Genomic DNA, 16,203 nt, shown 5'->3' on the forward strand with positions numbered 1-16,203 from the left:
TCAGGCCACAGGGAGGGGCCGCCCAGCAACGCTGGTCTCCACTGCGGCGAGGACGACGTCCGACTGAGTCGGGCACCGGGGAAGGCCGGTCCGGGCCCGGAAACAGAAAAGCAGGTGCCTGTGGATCCGACCCGACATGAGGAGGAGGAGCAGAGCGGGGGGAGGACCGCCAGGGCCACCGTCCAGGCAGGGGGCTGGGGATGAAGACTCCTTCTGGAGGGAAGACTGGAAAAGTCCCAGTCAGTGAGACCAGGGAGACCCAGGCGAGAGCACCCCTGGGTGCCCCTCTGAGGAGCTCACTCAGGTCCCTGCTCTGTCCTGTTCCCTCCCAGGAGCCACAGTGGGGGCCGCGGCTGGGGGCTGGTGCAGACAACTCACACACGAGGACCCACAGAGCAGAGGCCGCCCCTGTGGCCCACACAACACGCCCACGCTGACGTCTGCTGGGCGCGCTGGAATCACCCCGTTGTCAGGGAAACTGACAGACGCCCAGGACAACCCTCCCAGCAGCTCAGCCACTCACCTGCCCCCACACACACACAGGAGCAGCTGCCTCACCAGGACACCCCGCCCCCCAGACAGTCAGGCCCTTTCTGCCTCTGTACCCCTTCCTGTCACCCCAAATCTCTGGGGGGGGGCTCCCCTCCTGGTGAGGCCCTGCAGCCCCCAGTCCACGGACGGTTTTCCCTCAAACAGAAGCCGTCAGCTGGTCACCAAGTAGTTCTAGTTGTGTCACCTGTCAGGGCCGAGGAGACAGAGGAGCAGCAGCACCTGCAGTCCCCGTGGGAAGGACCAGATGAATGAAAACCGACAACCGTCACCGTCCCCAGCTGAGCCGCCCTCACTGGGGCCTGGTCACCGCAACCCCCTCCTTCCGGCTTCTGCTCCAGTCCCTGCCCTGGCTCCTGTCTCACCGAGACTCCACCACAGGCCCCCTGGGACCTGCTTTGCCCCGTCTGGTCTGGGCCCTTCCAGATCCGCACCCCCCTCCCCCCATCCTCCCTGCACTCAGTCCCTCCACCAGCACCTGCCTCTCTGGTTCCTCCAAACTCCCAGACGTGCTGCCTCAGGCCCCGGGCACCTGCCCCTCCTGCTCCCTGGTGCTCACCCCTCACATGCCCTGTTGCCCCTTCTCCCAGGAGCCTCCCCTCACCTTTCCAGTTCCATCACCGCTCCCCTGCCTCTAGCCCTCCAGACACTCTCCCCAGATTAGTTTTACCACAGCAAGTCTCACCATGTGATGTAGTAGTTTAATTATTTTACTCCTTTACTGAACTGTCTTATAGATTACTTTCTGCTGTTCTAAGATGTGGGGCCGTTGAGGGAAGGTCTCCTTATGCATTTTGTTCACTGATTTATCTCCTGTTTCTAGAACTGAGCCTAGAACATATGTGATCTTTGCTAAGTGTTTGATGAATGACTTTATGAGTGTCTGTAGACACTGACTGTCCCAGTTCCGTCCTTGGAAAACCCCAGGGACAGGAGGGGAGGCTTCAGCATCAGCACCACCCGGTGCAGACAGGCCCCCTGCCCCAACCACTCTCCACGGTGTGTGATTGTCCTGAACACACAACCGTAGCTGCAGCATCAGAACCACAACAGGGAAAATGACCAGATTTACCCTCAGAAAAGAGGCTCCTCCTCCTGGGATGGGAGACTCTGTGATGCCCCCTGTGAGGAGGGGAGACGCCTCAGCTCAGCTGCAGCCTGAGCTCCTCAGGGCCCAGGACCCTCCCAGCCCCGCCCCTCCCCCAGCCCCACTCAGGCTCCCAACTGTCTGCTGAGGGTCCTGTGTCCACGGGCTGGGCCCCCAGAGGGCAGGGAGCTGACCTGGAAGGAAGACCCCAGAGTCCCTCTCCTGGCCCAGTAGGTGTTACTGACGGAGCAGGGCTTGTCCTCACAGAGCTGTCCCTGATGGTCACGGCCATGGTGACCCTGCAGAGGCTGTCTGTGTTCTCTGTGTGAGCCTCCTCCAGGGCGGGCATGAGCTCACCATAGGGGTCCCCCACACTGCATGGGGCTCTGGGGACACCGTCTGGAGGTGCCCTCCAGCCAGATGCCCCCATCTTCGTGGCCCTTCATTTCAGTGAGGGGCTTTGAGCCCAGGCTAGGGACAGACAAACATGTCTAAATTGTCTGATCCTAACACATGTGGCAGTCAAGGACCCTTAGAGATCTCTGAGCAGCAGCAGGGCTACTCCGTGGGGTTCCACCGTCTCCCCTGCTCATGGCCCCACTGAGCTCACTGTGCTTCTCAGGACCCAATGCCCACAGCTCAGCAGGACACACCCCCTCACTGGAGCCTTGGGCAGGAGGAAGCCCCCTGCCAGGGTAGAGGGGTCCTAGACAAACATCTGTTAAACTGTGAGGGACCTGTATTCAGAAAGAAACGATCCCCAAGCGTCACACTGTGAAAAAGCCACCAAACAAAGAGTAATGTCTCACCTGCCACCACCAGACACATGATGGCCTCGTCGTAGGACCTGCCTTGTTGGAAGTAACAGTGGTAGGTGCCGTTGTCACGGGCTGTGACGTTGTGAATGACCAGGGCCACCCTCCCCTTGCAAATGTCTTCGCTCATGAAGGTTGTCCGTCCTCGTTACTGCCGCATCTGCTCCTCTGTCCTCTCGCGCTGGCCCTGGTACAGCAGCACGCGGGCGAGAACTGGGACCGGAACCAGCGCACCTCCATGTCCTCGGCACTTTTCTCAGGGGACAGGTGGCAGCCTAACTCGGTGTCTTCTCCCACCACGGCCAGGACGGGCTCAGCTGGCTGGACAATAGACACGGAGCTGTTCAACCAAGGTGCAGCACCTGGCAGAGTCTTCGCTGTCCTATATCTAAGGCAGGGGAGGAAGTGGCTGTTTTTGGGGGAAAGACCACGGGCTTCCTTGGCTGAGGATTCTGGGCCCTGGCTGTGGCCGGTCAGAGCAAGAGATGCCTAGTACGGATCTACTGAGGCTGCCAGCACCTCTGGAACAGCACACAGAGGAGCAGACCCTGAGATACTGGGAACACAAACATTTTCTCAGGTCCCCAGGCCAGCTGGACGCCGGGAGCACGGTAGGACCTGGTGCTGTCCAACAGGCAGCCACAAGCTGGTCCCAAGGGAAATGCACTGTCCAGGTGAGACACACAGGGAACTTTTGGCCAAGGTGGAGGCGTAGGTAGGCTTGCTTTTCATGATCACACAATCCAAAGGACAAAAACCAATTTAAAACCAAAAACAAGAACTACCAGAAAATCGAACTGTATTGAAGTCTGACAACCAAGGAGTTACAGCAGGAATATTCATGCAGACTTGTAGGAGGGGCAGAGGTGGGCGGTGGGGCCGACAGGACAGGGCAAGGTGGCAAGGCTGAGGGTGGTGGGCTGGGCAGTCCCACATTTGCATGTGGACAAACCAGGAGAAACAACTGGGGAGGGAGACAAACCAGCAACCCAGGGTTCCAGCCTGGGAAGTACATCCTCAAAACCACTGGCTGTATAAATATCCGGGAGTTGGGACGGCGGGAGAAACTGCCGGTCTCACAGGAGAGTCCGTTGGAGGGGCCCACGGGGTCCTAGAATGTACACAAACCCCCCACCCGGGAATCAACACCAGAGGGGCCCATTCAGCTTGTGGGTAGCAGGCGAGGTGACTGAAAGCAGGGTGACAGCTGAGCAAAGGGCATTGTTCCCTCTCTGACCCCTCCCCCACAAACGGGGCCAAAAATGGAGCTCACACGGAGGGTTATCAGTGGGGAGGGTGGAGGGTGGGGGAGTCGGGTAACCGTACAGAGAACAAGAAATAATTGGCAGGTACAAAATAGTCAGGGGGAGGTTAAGATCAATGTAGGAAACGGAGAAGCCAAAGAACTAACATGCACGCATGACCTAGGGGAGGGGGAATTCTGGAGGGAGGGGGGTGCACGGCAGACGGCGATAAAGGGGAGAAAAAAATGGGACAAGTGTAATAGCATAATCAATAAACTGTATCCCCCCAAAAGATACAAAGACAATTGGAAATTTTGGAATGCAATCGCGTTAAATGTCTCATTAATCGTTTACAGTAATTAAAAGCTTCAACGATAATATTCTGGTTAACTGAGGTTTTCTGCTTCTGCGCTGGGCGGCGCAGTTACGATCCGAGCGGACACGTGCGGGATGGAGGAGGCGCGAACCAGACGCACAGGGGAGGGTGGGCGCTCCTTGCAGCGTCAGTACGAGCCCGGGGCCGCCCCCAAATGACTCCTGCAGAGAAGCCCAGGAAGCCGAAGAAGAGGAGCGTGTGTGGCAGGGAGACTTGCAGGGAGGCAGTGGGCTCCTTAGCTCCAAGGACAAGTCACGGGCGGGGCCGCAGGCCTGGGGGCGCAGACGGGGAGGAATCGCGGGGAGACTTGGCGCCACAGTCGCGATCTAGGTGAACGTCCCTGTGACCCGCGTTGCTGCCGTCAGAGCCCCGTCCTGGGCTCCTGTGTCCCGGGCACGCCCTCTCTCTCCCGGAACCCGCATCTCCCCCGCAGACCGACTCGTGCACATTCCACGGAATAAGCTAAGGAACCACGACCGCGCTGCTCCGCTCGCTTCTGGGGCCAGAACTCTGGCTCTGCTGCTGTCACCCGATATCCTTCCGCACCCTCCTCCCCCTTCCTGTCCTCGCTGCACCCCCTCTGCGACCCCGGATGAGGTCAGGCGCGGAGCCCCCAGGGAGCCCCTCCCCTGGGACCCGTCCCCAGCGCGGGGTCCTGCGCGGCCCCCACCCTGAGCTCAGAGCGCAGCGCCCCTGGCGTCCCACCCGCCAGCGTTCACTGCGGCGTCTCTTTCCTTCCGCTGGCGCTCAAAGGGCGACTTCCCGTTGCACCTCCCCAGGGGGCACGGTCAGGACCCGAGACCCAACCACGCAGAGAGCGGAGAAGGAAACGTTCCTCTTTTCCCGTCAGTGCCCGTGCGACGCTGGGCACCTGGGACCCTTTGTCGTCCGTGACCGGAGTCTCAGGAGGTCCAGTGGCCGTGCGGAGTCCAGGATTGGCCGGCGGCGGGCCAGCCAGCCAATGGCATCCCCGAGTGTCCTATCCTCACCAGTTGCTAGGTGGAATACACAGATACTGCTTATGCATGAAGCAGGCGCAACTGGAAAAAGGCTATTGAGATTGTCTGGCTTTTTTAGTTCCCTTTTCTCTTTTCAGAGGCAATGCAAATTTTTTGGAATGTCTTCCGATTCTCTGAGAACCGTGGCGCCGTTACTAACCACTAGGACAGACGCCGGCATGTGTACTCGTGTGTACGTGCGTGTGGGCGGGGGTGGTGGTGAGTGGATGGGGCAGGTGATGAGGCCAATGAGCACCCCGTTTTAAAAGCCAAGGAATGTCCTCCAAGTTGCAGGGCTTGTCGGGGCGGGGACAGAGATGGGGGACGCGGCAAGAGGATGGGGGAGTAGAGACTGGAGCCAGAAGCAGCTGCACAGCTGTTACTGGGAGACCTTGGGTCTGAGTCAGAAACCGGGGGCTGGGAGACGCGAGGGCCCTGAGTGAGAGGCAGGGCCCTCCTCTTCCTGCGGGAGGTGGCTCTGCAGGGCCCGCAGGACGATGGCAGCAGAACAAGGATTCACCTGGTCCAGCAGACGCTCTGGTTTGTTCCAGCACCCCTGCACCCCCAGCATGCTCTCTCCCCGTGCCCCGCAGACACAGTCGGACCATCCTGTACATTTCTTCTAGAACAATCTTCCCATTCCTTGACATTCCTTAACATTTCGTACATATTCTCTGGAGGCCTCGGACTCCCTCTGACCCCACCCACGCTGCAGGTAGCTCAGGAGCAAGGGCCCCACCAGCAGTGACTCCACTCCTGGGACCCTGTCCCCATGTCACTCCCCTCACCTGACCTGTTCCCTCACATCTGTCCCTGTGAGAACGACCCCACACGTTCCCAGCCTGGAGGGTCTCAGCTCTTCTGACAGCAGCAAGGAGGGCCGCCTGGGTCCCATCACTGCAGGGAACTCAGCTCTGCCAGCAGCCAGAGTCAGCAACACAGACTGGGCCCTGGGTCACCCTCAAAACAAAAGCAAACAAACAAATAAGAAAGAGCAGCCTGCAGACACCTTAAACACAGTCTGGGGAGAGCTGTGCTGGATTCTGACCCAGAGAATTGTGAGATAACAGATTTGTGTTGTATTAGGTCCTGACATTTATACTATTACAGCAAAATAGAAAGTTAATTTAATAAGGATTGGGTAACATGTGCCAAGGAGGTAAACTGTGAACCTGGTGAGTCATCCATGGGGTTAGATCTAGAAAGAGGTCCCTTGAAGCATGACAATTATTGACACATTTATTTAACACATGTGACATGACACCCACATGCAAGGGGAGGGGACACCTGGTGAACAGTCACAGTGACGATGATGAGGAGGAAGAGCAGCTTTTCCCCAGGACCCACAGGTGACAGGAACCTCGGGAACCTCAGTGGGTGGTCAGCGGTGGGTGTCCCTGTCCTGGACGTGGGTCCCCCCGTGTGATGAAACTTCCACTGACGTCCGTCTGCCCCCTCCCCCCACTGTCCTGCTCACAGAGGACCTTCAGGTGGGAGGTGGGAGGGCGGGTCTGCTCTGTGCCCACAGGTCACAGGCTGGTTCAGAGAGTGGCTGCTGGTCCCTTCTCAGCCTGTGTGATGGGGTCACTGTGAGTTCATCCTCTGGACCACGGCGTCCTGCAGAGGCAGTCAGTGAAGGGTGGACCATGGCTCTGACAGGTGACCTTGAAGGATCCAAGTGGGGTGTGGCCTTCAAGTCACCTGCAGTGACCTTTACCCTTGGTGCCCTGGGAGGGACCCTCGGGGCTGCCCATGACCCTGCCCAACAGGACAATCGGCTGCAAAGGGACAGTCCAGAGGGAGGGGGAGGGGCAGGGGATGACCATCTTCCAGCCACACTAAACTCTGTGTGAATTAACCTGTCCCTGCTTCAGTTTCCACACTTTCATAATGAGGCTGCCTCACAGGGTGGTTGTGAGGATGAGTGAGTGAGATTCACCTGAAGCAGTTAGCACAGCTGTAGCACATTTGAAGTCACCTATAGATGTCAGCTCTGGTTGTCTGAAGCTGGCTGACTCACCTTTAGAAAGTCAAGTCACTGCACCGAGGTCTCCTTGTCTCTCATGTGGAAAAATTGAGTGAATGTTAGTGAAGTCTGTCACTCAGTGTGTTTTTACTGAGTGTTTTCATGCTGAGACGTTTTGCTGTTCAGGAGGCCCTCAGCTCCAGGCGGGGCAGCGAGAAGCAGAGACGTTTCTTCAGCCTGAGGGTCCCCATTCCCTCCAGCTGAGCCTGGGGACACTGGGGTCTCCAAGGAAGAGTCAGGCCCTGGGTCAGGCACAAGGGATGTCCCCACTGCTTCCTGTGCTGGGCAAATGGTCATGGGAGTGGGATCCTTTTTCCACATCCCAAAAACAGGCCTCAGAGGCCCATAGAAGCGAATTTGTGTGAAGGTGAAGATGTGAGACCCGTCGAGGGCATTGTAGAACGAGACTTGCCCCTGCTCATAGTCCAGGAAAACCCCCACCCTCTCAGGGGGGCTCACACAGGTCAGTGGGGTCCTCAAGTCTGTGAGAGCCAGGTAGTAATTACCAACGACCAGCTCTACTGTCCAGAATCCATTCTTGGGGGCGATTTTAACACCCCTTTTTCTTATCACGCTCTCCCTGCACACCCCAAGACACCATTCTTTTCTGTCCCCCACCTCCACCTCCCAGAAATGTTTCCCAGATGTAAATCTCTCCCAGCCCAGCACACAGTTCTCCCGGACAAATCTCTGGGGGTTTTCTGGAAGCTTCTGCCTTCTGCCTGTCCACTGCAGGCTCCTCTTGTCCTCAGAAACGAGGAGGTTGGGGTGCGCCGTGTCTGGATCCAGAAACACATCCGCTGCAGGGGGTCAGAGGGCGTGGGGTCAGCCATGGTGCCCGGGTATCAGAGCCTTAGCCTTCAAGGCCTGGGTCTGGGCAGGAGGCCCAAGCCCACCCTATATGTGACCCTTAGACATGTCAAGAGAACTGCAGGGGTCTGGTGTTTGGTGAGGGAGAGGAGGGTGAGGAGGGCTGGGATCTACCATTTTCCTGTTTCTGCCCCAGAATGTCCGAGCCCACCTGTGCTGTACAGTCACATGGATTAAATGTCAGCCCTGGCTCTGCCCCCTGAGCTGGGTGACGTCCTTTCCTGCACAGTCTCTCTTTCCACAGACACCAGCTACGGAATATCTCAAGTTCAATATCATATTTGAGAAGTGGGGGTAAAACTCTAATCTCTGGGGTGGAATAAGACATATCAGTGGTGTACTGAGCCCCAGGCCGGGCACAGAGGAAGTGCCTGGTGTCACAACAGACGCCATGTCCCTCCTCTGCTCGGGGTCAGGCTGGGGCTCCATGTGCTCTGGGGTCCACTCCCCACCTGTGCCACCCCCTCTGGCCCAGGAGTCAGTCCTCCATGGACAGCACCCCTGGGCCCCTGGGCTCTGGTTACTGCTGGGTTTGGCCAAGGGGAGGTGCAGGCTGAACACGGGAAGGAGGGAGGGGAGGGGGGCACAGTGCTGACCCCACGTCCCCCAGGGAGATGCTGCACCCCAGCACCTCCCCCAGGAGCCGCCCCTGAGCCCCAGCTGCCTCCTCCAGGCCCCAGGGAGTCCTCCCTTTCACTCTGCCCTCGGCCCAGGGTGGGGTCACAGCTCCCACTGCTGGGAACCCTGGGGCCCAGTCGTCCTTGTTGGTCTCCCTAATGTCACCCCACCTGTCACTGTGAACACACCCGACCCCATCTCTGTGTCAGGGATTTCCTTCACCTCTTCCTGCTGTGACCTTTGACCCACCTCACTGTCCTCAGCCAGCACACCAAAGCCTCCAGGTGACGGTCATCCGTGTCCCTTAAACACGGCCATGAACACATTTGTCACCAACAGCTAGGGTGACAGGAGCACTGAGGTCAACTCCACACTGGGGGTCGTGTGGATGATAAAGGGTCACCTGTCACAGGACCACCGGGAGGTGTGGCTGCTGCTGCCCCATTCTTTGTCCCTGTTCCTGTCAGTCATCAGTGCCCGAGTCACAGTGTGAGAAAGTGCTGTGAGGGGTGTGTTGTCAGGGAATAACCTGTGCAGGCTGTGGGGTCCTCTGTCCTCTCTGACCCTGCACCCCTGGGAGTGAATCAGCCTACAGCACAGTCTGTTGTAGTCTGAGGAGCTGTCTGCATCGTTTTTAGGTTTTATGACACCTTCTCCTCACCGTGGTCATTACCGTCAGACAAACACCCCCCTCAAACAGGCCGTCTGTTTCCTGTGGGTGTTCTGACAACACACAGTCACCTCCTCACTCGGTCCTTGTCCCAGCCCTCGCAGAGCAGCAGTGACTGTGGAACACAGCAGAACTCGGGGACACACAGGAGCAGGAGGGGCAGGAGCCTGGTCAGGTCCCCCCTCCCTCTCCCTGCAGCCCCTCCCTCCAGCCCCGCCCCTCCTGCCTCTGCCTCCCACAGAGACCTGTGGACCCCAGGACACCTGCTGTCCCTGCTCCCTGGGCTCTGGGCAGCAGGTGGGCACACCTTTGAGACCTCAACCTCAGGTCACCCTCCCAGAAGTGTCCCAGTCAACAGTTGGAGAGGCAAGAGGGAGCAGAGGCCCTCGGGGGTTGTCCTGGGGACACAGAGGGACCCACTCACCAGGCTGGAAGAGGGCCATCTTCCACTCTGGAAGGAAGGAGACACAGACAAGGAAAGGTCATTCTTTCTGTCCTCCCCCACTGTCCTCACTGAGCCTCTTCTCTCTCCTCCCCTCAGTCCCCTCCAGCGTCCACTCCCCTCATCTGCAGCTCTGCGGGCCAGGCTGCACCCTCTCCCAGTGCTGGGCTTCCCCCCATCACGCTGGGGCCATGGGGACACGACCAGGCTGTGCCGGGTGTGGGCGTGGGTGTCAGCAGGGTGAGGGGACACTGGGTGTGGAAGGTCCTCTCTGAGTGACCAGACAGGAGGGGGTGGTGCAGACACAGAGAATGAGCCTCTGAGCCGGATGGGATGGCCCCTCCCCCAGCAGGAAAGGCTGCACCTGCTTCCCCCACAGGAGCTGGGAAACCAGGGAGCCTCAGGCTCACTCACCTGCATAGGCCTGAGACCGCTCCTCACCTGCAGTGGAGACAGACAGTCACCTGAACTGTCCTTTCAGAGTTGCTTCCTGTCTTTCCCTTGTGCCCCCCATCCCCGTCACCTTCCTGTGTGCCCCCCACCCTCCCCACCTCCCCCTCTGCCTGTTCCCTCCCCGGTGTCCCCTTCTCTTTCCATCAGCTGCAGCTCAGGACCCCCAGGCGGCCTACAGGGGCTGTCCCAGGGTCACCGCACAGCTGTCCTGTCCGTGTCTGTGCAGCAGTCACCTCACATCCCTGCTTTAGCTTCTGAAGTTTCAGTTACCTTCTGACAACCACGGTTGGGGATAGTGAATAAAAGTTGCAGAAACAAACAATTCATGAGTTTTAAATTGCACATCACTCTGAGCAGGATGATGAGGTCCCCTGCTGCCTGCTCTGACCTGCCCCCTCAGGAATCCCCCGGAGTCCAGCACGGCCCCCCTGGCGCTCCCCCCCCCCAGTCCCTGAGGAGCGTCTCTGTGACAGACAGACAGTCGTAGTATCACAGCGCTGGTGTTCAGTCACCTGTATTTTACCCAGTAATGACACCAAAGTGCAAGGACAGTGATGCTGCAACGCTGGTGTGCCAACGAGAAGCCATTTTATGTGAAAAGGAAAAATGTCCAGTATTCAGGGTTTGGTACCATCTGTGGTCAGACAGCCCCTGGCGGACTTTGACTGTAACTGTCTTATATAAATAATGACCAGGTTCTCCAGGACCTGAGTGTGCCTGCGCACACGCTGCCCTGTGTACACACGTGTGTACCTGTGTGCTGGGGTTCATTCACCTCAATCTGCATTATTTCCTGCCCACTCCGGAGACAATGGACCAACCTAATGAGAAAATTTCAGATACTACTCTTTCAGCAGTAACGGTAAGTCTGTGATAGCTGACATGGTTACTCCTGTTTTTGAGACACTTTTCACTCCTTCTGCCTTTCTTGTCAGTGCGCTACAGAGTTTGTGAACAAACCAGGGAGGGAAGGACTCCCACATTGAGTCACCTCCCCATGCCCCACTCCTTCCGAGGTTCCCGGGGTGTCCCACACGAGCGCCCCCTGGTGGAGAGACACCGCAGTCCCTTCCCCACTGAGAAGACCACTGCCTGGTCCCCCAATTAGAGTTCCCCTTTCTTCCCCTGGGAGGCTAGGGGGGAGAAAAGGGGCTGAAATATCTGAGCAGAGAGGCTGAGATGCGGGTCCGGATACTCACGTGATAGGTAGGGTATCTTTGTCCACCCTGCAGGGAAGAACGTGAGGGGTCAGTGACACGTGCAATGCAGGGTCCCCAGGACGTGTGGGTTGGGGATCGCCACTTACTGAGTTCGCCCTGTAGCTTCTCTGGAAATAAGCAAGAAAACAAAGTCCTTTAAAGGGGATGGAATAGAGGACCTGTGTGGGGGATGCAGGGAGGGGTGGTGGAAGGGTCGGGAGGTGGCGACCACCTGCAGAGGGGCCTCACCTTTCTCTGCTCGCTCCCTCTCCTTCTCCCAGCACAGGTCCTGGTTCTTCTTCTGCTGTCGCCACAGGAAGTAGCCCGCCCCCGCCAGGAGCCCCAGCAGAGCCGGCAGGGTCAGGCCCAGGGCCACCACCCAGGGCTGCGCGTTCTGGAAGAAGGGGCCTGTGAAGGGTGAACCTCAGCTGAAGGCCACCCTGGGTCTCAGAGTATCTGGGGACCGAAAACAATCGTTCTCTCCCCAAAGTGCCCAGAACTTTCACTGGCACAGAACACCATTGTCTTGCAGTAACTGCCTCTCACATGGGAATATTTTGAATATAAAAGAACGTATACAAAGCCATTGGAATCTGTCCACTGCTCCTCCCTCTGCCATTTATTATCTCCTTCTGAGTGACTTAATCTGGGGATTAAGAATGTGAACTTTGAGGCTGGAGGGTCTGGGTTTTAATTCTGGGTCTTCCACCTGACTGGGTCTGTGACCTTGAACTAATGACTTAACCACCTGTTCCTGGTCCTGATGGGTCAGAGATTAAATCAGTGCTTATACAGTGCCTGACACATAGTGAGTGCCATGCCAGTGTTGATTAAATCTTAAAAACATAAAATATATTTTTATCTTATCTTCTTTGTGGTGAAAACAGCACTGAATATTAGCGGGTCTGCATGTTGTTCTCTCTGCTCCCTTGGGTCTGGGCGACCTTCCCGCCTCAGCACAGGGGGGCAGGTCTGTGTCTGCTCTCACGGGGCAGCGCCCCCTGCACACACGGCCCCTCAGGGGCGCTTGCACCGTCTCTGACTCTTTGTTAAAATGGTTAATGATACAGGAAATAACCTTTGACATGGGTCGTTTCACACAAATACAAAGTGATCTGTCAGATAATTCTCAGAAGTGGGGTCTCGGATAACTGAATGGCCACTCTGGACATGGCGGCTCTAGTGTCCCCACTGGAAGTTGTGCTAATTGACACAAAACGACACCAAACAATCCACAAACCTCTAAGAGTCACTGCTTCCCCACAATCCTGCTGTCAGAATGTGTTACCAACCACCTCGTTTGTTCCTTTCTTGCCAGTCCCACAGGTGGAAATCACCCCCCTAGTCAGGGAGATTGGACACCTTTTCCTGAGTCATTTCCTTTTCTGTGAACTGATACTTCCTGTTGTTCGCTCAGTGTTCTACTTGGTTGCTTTATATTTTAAGATGAGCCCTTTTTCTAAGATTTGCATTGTACACATTTCTTCCCCTTTTCCCATGTCTTTGCTGACCTTGACCCTTTGTCCCCAGTTCCCATCCCCTGGCACCGTGTGTGGCCGCAGGAAGTGCTCAGAAGGTGCCTGTGACACAAACAGCTTCATGGGAAGGAGCAGCAGGTCCCTGCTCTCTCCCTTCTCCTCCCTGCACAGACCCAGGTCAGCAGCAGACAACCACACCTTCCCCCGGGGGCACCCGGGAGCCCAGGGCAGTGGGCAGGGCACTCACCTGGGATGGAAAGCCTGGCTGACCTCTCCTGGCCCAGCAGGGGGTTTCTGATGACACAGGAGACGCCCTCCCCAGAGCCACCTTGCAGGACCACAGAGGCTGAGGCTGCATAAAGGCCCTGGGGGTCTGCAGCCTCTGTGGCCACCTCAGCAGACAAGCTGTGTCCCCTGGCGTCTCTCCACTGGATCTGGGGCTGCGGGTACCAGCCGGCAGACGTGCACTCCACACGGATCCCTCCAGTCTCGTAGCCCTTCATTTCCACGTGGGGGTCAGAGCCCAGCGCTGGGGAGGGACAGTGAGTCTGAATCCTGGGGAGCCCTCTGCACTGGTGGGGGTCTCCACAGCAGGGAGGGGCACACCCACCCTGGAGGAGACCAGCAGGGATTCACAGGAGCTGCTCCCAGAGTGTGCTGTGCAGGAGAGACTGACCCACAGTGTGACCACTGCCTGACCATGGCTGGACCCTCGTGCTGGATCCAGGGGGATCTGGGCTGAAACTGACACTGTTTCCCCTCAATCCCCTTAGAGACTGCTGGGCCCTCTCCTCCCCCATGGCCCATACAAGCTGGTTCCTGGAACAGCCCCTCACCCCGTCCTGGGCAAGCATGTAAACGGTTCCCCCTTAGCTGAAGCAGGTTGCACCCCAGTGCCTCAATTCATTCTGCCTGTCCTGTGTGAGCTTTGCCCTGAACTGTGGAGGAAAAGACATGAACCTTGTCTTCCTGATGCCCAAGCAGTGGGTTGTATGCTAGGGCCCTCGGGAAACTCGGATGTATTAAGGATGGGGTTGTCAACCTCTTTTTTCAGCATAGCAAGTTTTTATAATTTGGTGATAGAGAGGGGATAACTTTTCCACAGAAGAGGGTTGACTCGGGGACAGGAACAGTGAAGTTGTGATTACCTGTCCTTGAACTCTCAAATGTAAGACAAGCTGGTAGAAGCCTATTGAAGAATAGAGTCATGTAGGGAAGACCAGCTTCAAAACCTGCATTCTCCAGGAAGGGACTATAGCTACCTCTGGCCCTGCAGGGACAAAGCCAGGACCCCCCACAGTCCATCCCCTGCCGGGCTCCCCAGGGACCCACCAGGCAGAAGCCCAGGGCGGGGCTGTGTCCTGAGAAGGTGAAGTTCAGCCCTGACACCCGGACACGAGCACTTTCACGGGGCAGCCCCTCAGACAAGGTCACTCTGTCACTGGGACAGGTCAGGACAAGGTCAAGACCACTCAGCAGCCGGTCTGAGCACAGAGGAAGCAGGGACAGTGTGCAGACCTCAGCAGTGACCACTCTCCCCTGTCCTGGCTGGGAGTGACCCATGACACCCCTGCACCTTCCTGACAGCATCCAGCCCAGAGCAGAGCCCTGCTTCCACATCCCCCCAAGTCCCCTGACAGCCCAGAGGTCACACCAGATCCTCCCTGACCCCCCCCTCTCTGAGATACCCTGGTTTCCTCCCCTGTGCGTCCCCCCTCACTGCTCCAGGGATGGACACACCCTGTTCAACTGCACGTGTGTCCCGGGGCCTTTGGTTGGAGGGTGTGGGCACCACAGGTGCTGTCCCTGCAGCTCAGTCCCCTGGACCCACAGCAGCGGGCACCTGGGGGCCCACGGCCACTGTCTGGGACACGCTGAACCCAAACACCTGTGTGCCCCCCACTGTGGGGGGGTGTCCTCCTCCTTCCCGTCCCCGACCTCCACTTCCCTGCTGAGACCCGGTGGGCAGCGTGAGGGACTCTTTACTGGACGAAGGAGGAGCCCTTCCTGGGGGACGACCTGGGTCTGTCTCGGGCCTCAGAGGAGCAGGGAGGGAGGCGGGGGGGCAGGTGCTGGTGAGGAGCAGGGAGAACTCTCAGGTGGGCCTGGAGCCTCTGCCCCTGACCCCACAGGAAACAAGCACAGATCAAACCTGAGACTCACCTGCAACCTTCAGCTCCACCTGGGCTGTTGCATAGAAATGTCCATCTTGGAAATAACACAGGTAGGTTCCTCTGTCAGAGGCTCTGACATCCTGAATCCGGAGAGCAGCCTTCCCCGCAGTGATGTCCTCTCTTAAAATCGAAGTTCTCCCTCGGTACTCTGCTGCCGGCGTGTCCTCCTGCCCGTGTGCGTACGTGTGCACTACCTGCCTGGGGCTGGGTCGCACCCACTTCAACCGCATGGTCTCAGCGCTCATCTCCGGGGACAGGTGACAGGGCAGCTCAGCGTCTTCGCCCTCAATGGCCAGGATGGGCTCGGGGGGTCCAACCACAGCAAACTGAGCTGGTCATCAGAAGGGGGGGCTCCGTCAGAGGGAGCTGGGGCCAGAGGGCCAGGGGGTGCCCCAGCAGGGAGGGCGAGGGGAGGGACTCCTAGACAGGAACTCAGTCCTCACACAGGTGGGTCTGGACGGGCCTCTCAGGGGTGGGGGGAGTCCAGGGTCCTGACTGGGCCCCAAGGGAAAGGCTGCAGATGCACGAACGCAGAGCAGGTCCTACCTGAGCAGGGGCTGAGCAGCTGGACCACGGCGAGGCAGACAGGGAGGGCAGGCAGACGGAGGACCAGGCACCTCACCATCGTTCCCTGCTGGGCAGAGAGAGACGCCAGCAAGGGGCTGGGTAGCAGTGAGGACCTGGGGGAAGGTGGAGAATTCCACATGGAGACGCGGCCTCCCCAGGGCCGGCAGGGGGCACAACCCTGATCGCTGCTGACTGAGAGCCTCCTCTGCAAATGTCTCCTGGGGAGTCTCTTCACCTTCGATCTCAACGTGGAAATCACCCATGAAACAGAGAACCATAATGGAAGCACCTTCACCCTCACCAGCAGGAAATCCTTGGGTCTCCTTTCAGAAACGTGCTCAGAATCCCTCCACTCGCCCACACTTCCCTGCCACAGCCAGGTGCCCGCCCCCAGCATCACCCTGTGAGGAAGGCAGGCAGCACTGCTCCTAGTTCCCGCTCCCACTGCTGCCCCCTGCAGGCCGTGCTCCGCACAGCAGCCAGGACGTCCTGACCCCTCCCCTCCCGGCTGCTCAGCCCCTCCCAGGGGCTCCTGTTCCACCCAGAGCAGAAGTGGGGGGAGTCCTTTGCACCCTGTACTTTTACAATTACCTGAATGTTTTAAATGTTAAAAGTTTTCACAGTGTGGGATGTATTT

At 58.1% G+C, this 16,203-nt stretch overlaps 1 protein-coding gene and 1 pseudogene across 2 annotated transcripts; both read right to left on the minus strand.

Moving 5' to 3' along the window:
• On the minus strand, nucleotides 1-3,183 carry LOC123824216 (annotated as a pseudogene).
• Nucleotides 3,184-6,294: 3,111 nt separating this feature from the next.
• Nucleotides 6,295-15,963, minus strand: LOC123824217 (butyrophilin subfamily 3 member A3-like). Of its 2 annotated transcripts, XM_045847327.1 has the most exons (9): nucleotides 15,546-15,963; nucleotides 14,989-15,330; nucleotides 13,073-13,354; nucleotides 11,597-11,755; nucleotides 11,455-11,475; nucleotides 11,348-11,374; nucleotides 10,110-10,136; nucleotides 9,678-9,704; nucleotides 6,295-7,895 (listed from the first exon to the last, which is right to left on the minus strand). In XM_045847327.1, the coding sequence occupies exons 1-9, from the start codon at nucleotides 15,961-15,963 to the stop codon at nucleotides 7,183-7,185; spliced, it is 2,016 nt and encodes a 671-aa protein (XP_045703283.1). In that variant the 3' UTR covers nucleotides 6,295-7,182. The 2 variants fall into 2 exon arrangements, with proteins under 2 accessions (XP_045703283.1, XP_045703284.1); XM_045847328.1 differs by lacking the exon at nucleotides 11,455-11,475.
• Between the last annotated feature and the right edge of the window lie 240 nt (nucleotides 15,964-16,203).

The sequence above is a fragment of the Phyllostomus hastatus genome, unplaced genomic scaffold (genome assembly GCF_019186645.2).
Source record: "Phyllostomus hastatus isolate PE091 unplaced genomic scaffold, TTU_PhHast_1.1 phas_contig_550, whole genome shotgun sequence".
Taxonomy (NCBI): Eukaryota; Metazoa; Chordata; class Mammalia; order Chiroptera; family Phyllostomidae; genus Phyllostomus; species Phyllostomus hastatus.